General features: G+C 40.6%; 1 protein-coding gene across 3 annotated transcripts in view; it reads left to right on the forward strand.

Moving 5' to 3' along the window:
* Positions 1-12,165, forward strand: part of LOC110499058 (vesicle transport through interaction with t-SNAREs homolog 1A) — a 165,194-nt gene that overhangs the window by 27,382 nt on the left and 125,647 nt on the right. For all 3 annotated transcript variants that reach the window (XM_036955890.2, XM_036955888.2, XM_090212525.1), the window contains exon 4: positions 9,683-9,760. In XM_036955890.2, coding sequence (XP_036811785.1) covers positions 9,683-9,760 — 78 coding nt within the window. The remainder of the gene's footprint in view (positions 1-9,682; positions 9,761-12,165) is intronic.

Genomic DNA, 12,165 nt, shown 5'->3' on the forward strand with positions numbered 1-12,165 from the left:
CTAATAGACCAACCTCTACAGTCTCCCTGTTGGGAGAGTGTTTATGGTGGTGGTGGAAGGGTGAAGGACTGAGTCACCAGAAGGGGAGAAGAGTCCTGGTTTCTCCAACAGTGTTGTGATGGTTCTCTTACCCGGGAGACATGAGGAACTGAAGCATTGAGAAATTGCAGTACAATGTTCTCTGTCAGTGTGATAATCAGCCAATTGCTGTGGTCAAAGCGATATAACAATTCATATGATTGTAATACAAATTTGTCAATGATGTGTGAATAATGCACTGTTGGTACATCAATTCCTACATTCTCTTACACATGTTTGTCTTCAATGGTATGTACCGTCAAAGTATTCATACCCCTTGACTTATTCCACATTTTGTAGTTAGTCAGAATTCAAAATGGGTAAATATACAGCTCCGGCCAAGTTCACACACCTACTCCAGGGTTTTTCTTTATTTTTACTATTTTCTACATTGTAGAATAATAGTGAAGACCTCAAAACTATGAAATAACACGGAACATGGAATCATGTAGTAACCAAAAAAGTGTAACAAATCAAAATGTGTTTTAGATTCTTCAAAGTAGCCACCCTTTGCTTTGATGACAGCTTTGCACACTCTTGGCATTCTCTCAACCAGCTTCATGAGGTAGTCACCTGGCATGCATTTCAATTAACAGGTGTGCCTTGTTAAAAGTTCATTTGTGGAATTTCTTTCCTTAATGCGTTTGAGCCAATTAGTTGTGTGGTCACAAGGTAGGGGTGGTATACAGAAGATAGCCCTATTTGGTAAAAGACCTAGTCCATATTATGGCAAGAACAGCTCAAATAAGCAAAGAGAAACGACAGTCCATCATTACTTTGAGTCTGGATAGTTCAATATATATTTTTTATGCTCTTGGAAACTTTCAATGCTCTAGAAATATTTGTATACACTTCCCTATGATCTATGCCTCATCACAAATCTCGGAGATCTATAGACAGTTCCTTGGACAGCATGTTTATAGTCAACTGTGAGACCTAAATATAGGTGTTTCTTTCTAAATCGTGTCCAAACAATTGAAATGGCCACAGTCTCCAAGTTGCAGTGACATCTCAAGGATGATCAAAGGAAATTGGATGCACCTGAGCTAAATTTGGCGTGTTATAGCAAAAGGGTGTGAATACTTATGTAAATTTAGATATTTCTGTATTTAATTTTCAATAAATGTGCAAAAATGTCTAAACTTGCCTTTGCTTTGTCATTATGGGGGATTGTGTGTCGATTTGGGTGAGAGGAAAAAAACAAAACAATGAAATCCATTTTGAATTCAGGCTGTAACACAACAAAATGTGGAATTCGTCAAGGGGTATAAATACTTTCTGAAGGCACTGTATTACAGATGTGGGATCTTAATTTGATCACTCTGTTGCATTAAAACTTGTAGTGTATTTGAGATTTAACAAGGCTTCTGAAGTTAATTTCCACTGAAATTTCAGACTTGATTTTCCCTTATTAAAAATCTATCAACCCCTTCAAAAATGTCCATTAATTACATTCCTCATTATAATTCACTTTTCCTATTGATGCAAGGTTATTTTCCTGCTGTATCAAACTCGCTCAAATTAAGATCCTACATTTGTATGTGTGTGTGAATGTGTCTTGTAGTTTGTATTATTCATTGAAGCGAGCATTTCCTTTCGCTTATCTTGGGGTCCTCTCCAAAGCAGAGAAAGTCACCCTCCCACTGACAGTGATCAGTGCTGTTAGACATGTCTGCCTGGAGTAAGGGCCTCGCAGGTCCTCTCTGTCCTCGGGGCTTATTTGATTGAGTGACTTGACTGAGAGGGGACTAAAGATAATAAGGGGGAAACATAAAAACATGGGGATATAATATCACCCCCCCCCCCCCTCCCATCCACTCCCCAATCATCCCAGTACTGTCCTTGCCCTTGTTTCAGGGCCTCAAACCTGTTCCACGCACCAGTGTAAACCTGAATTGACACGTGACACCCACACCCAAGTGATGCACTGACAAGAGGGCCTTGAAAAGGTGACAGATTATTATATTTTTTCCAGACTGGCTTAAGTATGTAAAAGTCATGAAATTTTAATGAAATGCATTATGAATGCATCTAGTAGGCTTGTGTTTTTCCTCTGTTTTTTTGGGGGGGCTTTTTCCTCTTTTTTGGGGGGGGGGGGGGGGTTCCTTTAAGAAACGAGTGGAGAGAGAGCGGGAAAGAAAGGGAGAACTTTGACATCTACAGTTTTCCTTGACACTCAGTGGGTTTTCCCAGTTAGCTCAATGTGTTTACCCTGCGATGAAATCTGTTAATGGAAACAAAGTTTCCCCCATCGAATTGCATTTCTCTTGCTCTTGCTTAAGTGCTTCTAATGGGGAGCACACAAAAGAAAATGAAACTGCGTTTGGTCTTTGCGACCGACAATTTTGTCGTTTCTCGGCTGGTTTTGAAGCCTGCGGAGGAATCTCGCTGTGGCCTTGATCAAAATTACACTGTAGAGGATGAATTAAGGATTTGTTCATTTATCCCAGAGGTTGGTCGCCATCAGAGCATCAACTCACACCCACAGTGAAACTAAACACTTCTGTTTTATTTGGCTTCTGATGCACTTATTTGTACTTTTTTGTGTTTACATCTTTACACAATTTATTGACATCACATGGTAGATAAAATTGGAATTGCTCACGTGTTGCGCTCAAAATGTGATTTAAGTCAGAATTCAGGGTTTCCCTTCATTTCACAGTCTTGCTTCAGCTGGTATTTACTTGGTAAGAAGTTATTTGATCATATATACTTGTTGGTACAAAACATTTCAACTCCCAATAGCAAATTGTACAAAGGGCTGTTTGTTTATAATTCCGAGGAAACCAAAAATGCGATTATTAGGTCATTGTAATTGCTAAGCTAATGCCTGGTGAAAAGTGGACTGTAAAATAAAGTATAGCCTAATCGGTAAATCACTTCATATCTTGTCATTTGATTTCAGTGGTTTATAGGTTTTGGTTCAACTCCTAATTAACCTTAGAATGAAATTCTTACTCATGTGAGTAGTTAAAAACCTAGTGCTAAGATGGTTTCATATGTGTTGTAATACATGCGGAATAGATGAAGTGAGTATATCCATATGGAATTACTGCATTGTGCACTTGCCAACCTGTAGCAGTTACTCCAAACATTAATGAGACAGGTATTCACATGCATATGGCCTGCACTGTGTTTATAATATGAATGTGCCCTTAGACTAGCCCAATGCCCTGGTGAACTTAACTGCACACTTACTCTTAGGATAAGTATCTGATGTTGTTGGCTGTGTCCTTTCTATGGATTTTTGAAATCCATGTGAAAGAGGTGAACAAGACCCCCATCAACCCTCATTTCTCATAGTTCGGACAACTGAATTCCGCCACAAAATCGGTGGATTCCCATCGCGCCGGGAAATGTGTAGGGAAGTTCACAAGGGCACATGTTGGAATGGCTCTGCTGGAAGGGACCTATGGACCTCATCTGCATTTGAATGTGGTTTGATCAGTGGAATAAGACAGTATACATAGATATATAGAGTTAATGATGTGACTAAGCCCCTATGCGTGCTGCTGTATTCTTATGGTAATACGGGAGCCTGGAGCCATTCAGTCCAGACAATGGCCACGTTACTCCGAAGAAAGGCGAGGGACAGAGGAAGTCTTCTGTGTATTTTCATAGACGGATGCAGTTGGGCGTGCACACACAAACAATAGCAGTCCAGCGATATATGGGCCCACATCTCTTCCTTTGTGTCTAACTTTCTACCTTTTTTAGATAACACTCAGAGAATAGACATCAAACAACGATGAATCATAAATCGAGGTCAAAAGAGAACACTCTCCAATTCGGAGAAAGGGTTAAAAGTGAAGGTCTTCTTTTTAAAAAAAGAAAAGAAAAGAAAGACAGATTCACGCAAAAGAAAAGAAAAAATATTCTCAGTGGAGGGTTCAGTGAACCATATGTAGGTAGCCACAGGCTAATGGGCCGATTGGTCCCTGGCTCGCCAGGTATCCCGTACCGTGTGCCCCCCCCCCCCCCGAAATCCCTCATCCATTCCCCTCTAATCTCACCTTTTTCTCTGGCGCTGACCCGGGGAGGCCCACTTTTATTCCCCACTGCACGCCAGAAGCCAGCGTTGTGATCCGAGCGGGCCTCGCTCTGGTTCCTCTCGCCCGGCTGCCTCCCCGACGGCTCTCCTCTATTGATTTCTGCACCGCTGTCTGTGTGTTTGCACCACCGATGCCCGGGCCTGACTCTCCTCTCCCTCTTCCCTCATAAAACCCGGGATTCATGTACTGAGAGAAGAGGAGAAAGAGAGAGCGAGAGAGAAAGAGCGGGGGGGGGTAAGAAGCCAGGCTTTTGATTTTTCATTAGAACTGCTTCCGTATTTTAATATTGGGTTTAATCGGCCCTCATGCCTTAAAGAAATAACCATTGTGAGACGATTCCCCGGCCTTCAAAAAGTATATGCCGTTTCTTCAATCAAAGCCCCTTGAATTTGCTCTTTTGTTTAGAGTTCAGTTGCGATCGTTTTTTTTCCTCCTCTCTCGCTCACCCTCTTGCTTTGCGGGTACAGTCGTTAGGCTTATTGACTGATCTCGGCTCTACTTAAACAATAGAAACGACTTTGACAGGAAAATCTAGCGCACGTATTACAGTGGTGGAAGAGTAAAAGACCTCCGTCATAACAATATACCATTAAACAAACGCTATCGCCTAACATCACATTTTTACAACACAATATGACATGATATGACATATTGTAACATAATATGATGTAATATTATATAAATATTGTGCAATGTTGCCTGGTTAAAGTACAAATTATTTTCAATGTAATACATTTAAACGTTGAACGTGCAAGTCTGACCCATTTCGTTATCTGTTTCTTGTATGTACTTAGTATTTATGGACATACGTAATATTATTTCCTGCTGAAATGACATGAAGGCCCTTTTGAAATGGATTGAGTGCACGTTGTCATATGGGACAATTCCTCCACCCTCAGCCCAGTTTAAATGTGTTTATAGCTCCTCTGCTATTGTTTTCCTTGGTCATTTGAGTTTACTTGTGTTTCTGTTGTAGCGCTGGTGAGATTCATTTAGTCTTTTCATGGCTGTGAAACACAATGCCTTGTGTGTTAAAGCCACAAAAGCACCAACCTGTGCGCTAATGAGGCCCCGTGCTGATATCTACAGCTTAGGTTCCCTACTACTGTTGCAGTCATATTATGAAAACACACAGGCCAGTGCGTGCACACACACACACACACACACACACACACACACACATACATACAGACAATTTCTGAAGGAGGTTTCTCATACACACACACGCACGCACACACACAAGCTTGCAAGGCCCTTTATTCCACATAAACACATACACACAAGTACACACTCCCTCTGATGATAGACAGGAGTAGTGGATTTGATGAAACCCAAAATCAAAACAAAGGCACAGAAAACCCCTCCTGTGACAATCTCAATTGTCGCCGCTTGCCTTTATCTGATAATGTAGCAAATGCACCAAAAAGAAGCACTTACTTAATTGAACAACCTCTGCCAATTTGTTTGTCTTAAAGGAGAGGAGGTGACACAAAAACAACAAGTGTGTGTGTGTGTGTGTGTGTGTGTGTGTGTGTGAGAGCTGTTCTTTGTGCCAGTGGAGTGTTAAACCCCCTGCCAGGATGAGATGCATTATTGAAGACGCTGTTGTGATACTTCTGTCTGCTTAAAGATCTCTGCTTCCTTTTTAACGCCGCGCCACCTCTGCCCCACTTCTGGGGAACTAGAAAAGAGCCACTATCACCTGAGAACATATCACAGGGACACAATAATAGGAACTAGGAAGTGATGTCGCGTTTTCAGTTTTTGTGTGCGCTTGTGGTTTTTATTTTTGTCGACTTTGTGGCCACGTTTCACTACGGTTTTTAATGGGATAGTAGTAGTGGTATTAATGATAACAATACAGTCATAATGATTGAGTGTTATTGTTGATGAATATTTTGGAGTAAATGTTCTACTTTTTCGACCGGGTTTTTATTCTATGCCGATTCCTCTTCAACAGTATGTGGAGCTGATTAGCAGCAAATTAAAGGTTAAATGACCATTTGAAGCTGACACCGAGTCGTGGAAAAAGTGCCATTTAAGTACTTTTTTTTGTTGTTGTTGTAAATGGCCTGCCGCTCTCCCACTGGTGAGAAAGATGTAATGAAACACACTTTTTGTAAATTCAATATGGTTAATTACTCTTCACGCCACGCCACCAGCCGTGTGCTCGGGATGAAAAGAATGAGTGGAAAAGTGGAGGAAAAAGCGTCTGCAGAGTAACTTCAGGGCCCCTCATTACACCCTGCCCCTGGGTATTTTTACGCCTTTTATATCCCTTCTAATGAACTGTTTACGTTTTTCAGCTTTCCAGGCACCACAATTATTTGCACGCCTTGTGTCGCTTGTTGCAACGGGTATAGAGAGAGGGAGGATAGTTGGGCCCCCCCCCCCCCCCCCCCAAAAAAAAAACTTGTTTACCAATGAAGATCAGTTTATTTGGTTCTGATAGTTTTAAGAGGAGAACTTTTGAAAACATTTTTAAAGGCGACTAATGTCAATTGGGTGTATAAACCAAGGGTGTTGAAATTATTGTCCACTTCAGCCTAATGTTCATGTAAGTGAAGTAATGGTTGTGATTTGTTTGTTCAGAATTACTATTTTACTTAAAAGTAATGATATGTATATATCTAGTCACTCATGCAGGTATGTAAATAGAAATGGTATAAAAACACTTTTATATTTGTGTCATAATTGCATGAATTTAATTTTCCAGCTCTGATATTGTTCTTGATTAGCATATCTTACAGTATGAGTTATTATGCATGCATATATAATTATGTTTGGATGGGTTGAAGAAAGTCTTTCTTCTCCCATCGATGTCAACAGAGGTTAGACACGTGTGTGTTTTTTGACAGGACACCAAAACCTCCGTCTCGGTTTTGACGAATTATGTGTGGATTTAAAAAAAAAAATTTTTTAAAGAAGACGGCCACTTTGCATAAAGATGTATCTTTGTACTTTTGTGCTTCCGGGAATAGAAGCAAAGTCTCACCCAAGATTAGAAAAAGTGACAAAAGAAAGACCTTTCGAAAGGATAAAGAAAGATGTATTTTCTATGGCAATAAGGTATCTTATGAACGTGCTCATTCTTTTTAGATTACAAAGCCTCGTCGCCTGGTTTCATGTTCCTTTTAGTCATTCAAAAAATTTCCCGCTCCATCTTCAACACACTAACTAGGATGAGAAACTTTCGACATTGTCTTTCTGAACAGTTCTTTTGGGGGTTTTCTTTTTTCTTTGAAATAACTACTATTTAGACCTTTTTTGTATGCGATTTTTGGAACAACCTTAGTAATTATAGCCCATGATATACCCTGATCAAATATATAGATATTTCTCAATAAATGATGCTCACTGGTGTGATCTCAAAAGTCACACATGACAAAACATTATCAAATGAAGATAGCTGTTTGAGGTGCACTTATTTGCATAACACCCCAACCGGTAATCAAAGTCTATCAATGGGTGAGGCAGTCAATATTGCACAGCTGCTCTTGTTTTACATCAAATGAAAAGGGAATAATCACTCTAAGGGTTATGGGGGGGGGGTTTTCCGGAGGGGGGGAAATTCAAACCAAAAAAGTAAATGGGTAGGGAGCAGTAGTCTTTGGTTCAGTCGCATTTGCAGTTCTTTTTATTTTCTCTCTTATTTGTGCTGCGTTCATCGTGGAAACTGTTGATACTCTTGGCAGTAACAAACAGCTATTTAGAAATACCAAAAAACAGTGCGGGGTTTGAAGAAGACGTCAGGCTCTGCATACTCAAAATCAAGCCTTCTTCCTGGCTTCTAGTCTCAATTACTGGCAACCCGTCTTTCCCCTAAGTTACGCTGCGGCTCTTTAAGATGACGCTCCACTCAAATGAGATGTGGGTGTTATCCCGGCAAAACATGACTACGCTGTCTGCCTGTTCCAGATTGATGTTTGTCTTTGTACTCACACTAACAGCATGCCTTAACTTTGTCATAACCTGCACATTTGGAAGAAAGGCTAATTGTACTTCCAGTTAGGAGTAGAATTAATTCTGTCCAAAATTTCTTAATGATGTATTTGAATAATTTTGTTTGCAAAAATGGATTGTTCAAATCACAGAAGAGGGGGGGGGGGAGTACAGTAGATGCTCGCAAAAAAATGTATTAACACTTCATTTGCAACAATGATGCAAATGTTGTCATTTGGATTGTGAAGGCATTCGATTGTATTTATGCGTGTTCTATGGCGGTGCTGTGTTTTTGATTTGGGTCATTGTGAATTCCGCTGTTCCCCGCAGTCATTCCTTCTTCGGTGGTTAGAACAGGTCCCCGTGGCTCAGTCGATGCCTGTAAAGTGGGTTGTTTGGGGGCTTCTCTTTATCTAATGGTTTTTCACTTGTCGGCCTGGTCAATCAGCTTCCCAGACAACTCGGTAATTACTCTTGTGGCTGTGTCCCTCACTGTCACAATAACAACACAAATCACTTCCCTGATGGCTTTCCACTCACTGGTCAAGTTTACGGGGAAATAAAAAAATAAAAAAAACGTGGTGACACATATATTTATATATTTTTCTCTACTTTATTTCAATGAATGATTAGAGATTTGATTCTTATTTCTTCAAAAATACTGTAGCACTGTTACTATATTTGTTAAACAATATGATTTTTAAATTGAACTTCTAAATACAAATTCTAAAACAGGAAATAGACTAAATATTTGGCAAAAGCAGGAGTCTCGAAAGATCTTAGGATAGATGTACCAATTTTTAGGCCCATATTTCCCAGTGATTTTGCTCTCCCCACACTGCCCACACAGAAGTCCTGTCAAGGCAGAAAGAGAAGAAAAGGCGAGGAGGCTTAGTAAACAGTTTCTCTTTCTCCGCTGTTGTGTATTTAGTTTGGAGGGCATTTGAAGCGGGCGCTTTTTCTGTTGGTGTCTGTAAACAAGCTCTACACAGGGCCTGCTCCTTCAGCATCGGAGGTGGCACACTGAAGAGTGTTTGTCATTTTTTTTTTCGGGGGGGGGGGCATGGCATTCCCTCTCCCACCCCTTCTGAAGAGGAGAGGGAGAGGGATCCCAAATCTGATGGAACGCCAATGGGTGATGAATTATTCCCTGTCTAAGTCCCAGTATCGGCATTATCACAGAGCCTGCCACTGCACTGTGCTGACAGCAGTGACAGCCCCCAGAAAAGATTTAGCGCTGACGAGTGATACTTTCCTTGTACATCTCCCGCCCCTGCCCCTGTGCCAGAGCCCTCCGTAGTTGGTTTTATTCTTCAGATTGTGTTTATTTAAGTGGGAAAGGGGGACATCTTTACAATTTCAGTGGTGCTAGATCACTTCGCAAGTGTGCACACACACAACCGCAGGTGCATTGCCTTTTTTTGACAGTCGGGTCCATTAGGGGGCTCTCGTGCTTAAGAAATGCCTGTTATGTTTTTCCAAGACAACTCCACTAAGGCTTATCCCCCCCCCCCCCCCCCCCCCCCCGCTGTTTTCTCTTTCTCCCCTCTTCTGTTCTCTCCTCTTCTGTCTTCATCTTCTTCTCCTTCCTCTTCCTCCTCCCCCTGCAGAAAAGGTCACGAATCGCCTACAGTGATGACGTGCGGAACGAGCTCCTGGGGGAAGACGCTGGCTCCTCGGAGAGTCAGGTAAGGTGCTAATCAAGCCCCTCTGGTCCCCAGTGTGGGTGGCTGGCCCTGGGTGTGAAAGGGTCAGGGCCTCCCGGGGCACCTCCTAGGGCCACCAGGGCCACCGCAGCATTGGCACTAAGTCATGCGGAAGGAACACTGTTTAATGCAAAGCTGCCCAGGGTCTGAATGGGCTCCAGGCCTGGGCCCAGCATCTGGGCAACGCCAGATTGGGGCAACCCCCCCACAGCTGTTCTCCAGCCGTCGGTGTACTTATCCTCCACCAACACACTATCAGCCACCCACAACCAACCTCCTCCCCACAAACGGTGTCTTTCACACTCCTTTAAACACCAGGGGTGGCGAAACCACACAATGCAGACACTCAGGATGAATAGGATTCTCAGGTTCAATGTTTATAAGCATTAGTATCAAAAAGTCACCGACAGTTTTTATATTTTACTCGTTATAGTTTGTTGCAAGTGATATTGTATATCGCATAATTGTATATTATAATTCTATGCAATTACAGTTGAAAATGTATTCAAACTCATGAAAAGATGTATGGTGAATTTTGCAATGAAAATGCAATTTAACGTTTTATTTCAACTGTGATGGAGTTCAATACAATGGATTACAAACAGCAGATAAAAAGCAAATTAGCCATATTTCTTCCATTGTCACAAAATTATAAGACATGGGAAATGAACAATGCCTTCAAAAACTATTGATTCAGTCATATTGAATATGAGAAAGGAAAAACAAAAGCAAACATCTTAAATAGTGATCTTAATTGCCCAAAATATGGCACATGTTCTTTAAACTGTGATTGTTTTGCATTATGTCTGAAGTGCTGCATCAAAACAAAACCCACCATCTTTTTAACACTTGACGTGGTGCCTACATCTCACCTGCACAGCTGCCGCTCACAAACAGACACTCACAACTCTGACCAGCGTCCTTTGACTAATTTATATATTGCCTTAAATTATCCTGTCGACTTTGCAATAGTTGCTGTGTGTGTCTCAGTCACACACAAACAAGCACAGACAAAGACGGAGGGAGAAATCTGCACATTTAGTCCCTCAGTACTTTGTAAAAGTACAGTGAGATGGTCGGCGGTTGAGCGGAGCTAAATAAAGTTGTCTCGTCTTTTTTTTTTGTGTTTTTTTTTGATAGCTCCCTTATTACCATTTCAATGATGACCCATGCACTGCACATCTTGCAAACATATGTATCGCTAGCCGAGATGTGTAATTGATATGCATATTCCCTGCAAATTAGTGAGACACAGAAGTGACTCTGACATTTTGTACAGAAGTTGGAAGTGGATTTGCTGCCAGAACTGTCACATTCAAGACGGTGATGGTTCCTATCAACATCTTGTCAAAGGGAAAAGAAAAAAAGAATTATGACCCACATTTCAAATATATATATATTTCCCTTTCATTAAAAACAATTGATGATGAACCCCATTATTGAAATAATTATTCATAGACCTAAGAATATTTTTCATAGGATAATAATTTGTTTAAACAATGGAACCACCCTGATGAGCTCATCTAGACGGACAATATTAAGATGTATGCATTTTAAGTTGTTTTTAGTCTGTTATGCTGCTTTGTTGAAAAATGATATCATTATTTGGAAGGATATCACCTCCCTACTATTAAATATCTGAGTGAATGTTTCTTGAAGTACATTTTTTTTTTTGTAGAGCGCTAACATGTCAAGGAATATTGTTGTTGTTTAATTATAATACACTTGTCTATGTTTTGTCATTCAGCCATAAAGTCAATATCCTCCATGGTTCGCACAAAACCTTGTATTTTCTCAAGTGATTTAATAACCCTCAACGACGAATGGAAAGCACGGGGAGCCAAATTGTCCCTGAACCAAAGAAGAAAGTCCACATTTAGTAAGACAAATTTAGTAAACATGTATAAGCAAATAAAAATGAAATACACAATACAACAGTTATTCAAAAAAATAAATGGGGATTTATAGATCTAGAACAAACGTATGGCATCTTTATTAAACCCTTGTGTTGCTCAGTAACCATCGACCTGTGGTTTGGTGTATACCTATTCCTTAAGTAGTTGCTTCAGAGTCTTGAATGCTCAAAGCATAACATTTGTACTATAAGTTGAGTCAATATCAGAATGCTAATGTGTGTACATTGTAAAAACAGACGTTGTCTCACACACACACCATTTTTCTATTTACCATGGTGCCATATTTACCTCATTTCCATTTTAAAAACTTTTGGAGATAACACTTGGTCTTGCTGTGAGTGGAGTGCTCGGAACTTCAGTTTTTTTTTTTTTTGATCGAACAAGACGGGAGCGATAGAGAGGATGGGGGAGCTTGGGCAAGTCGGTCAATTTAATTCCTGACGATCTGAAAGAGTTCAGGATCATTTCATA

Source organism: Oncorhynchus mykiss, chromosome 20 (genome assembly GCF_057628025.1).
Source record: "Oncorhynchus mykiss isolate SJ-2025 chromosome 20, ASM5762802v1, whole genome shotgun sequence".
Lineage (NCBI taxonomy): Eukaryota > Metazoa > Chordata > Actinopteri > Salmoniformes > Salmonidae > Oncorhynchus > Oncorhynchus mykiss.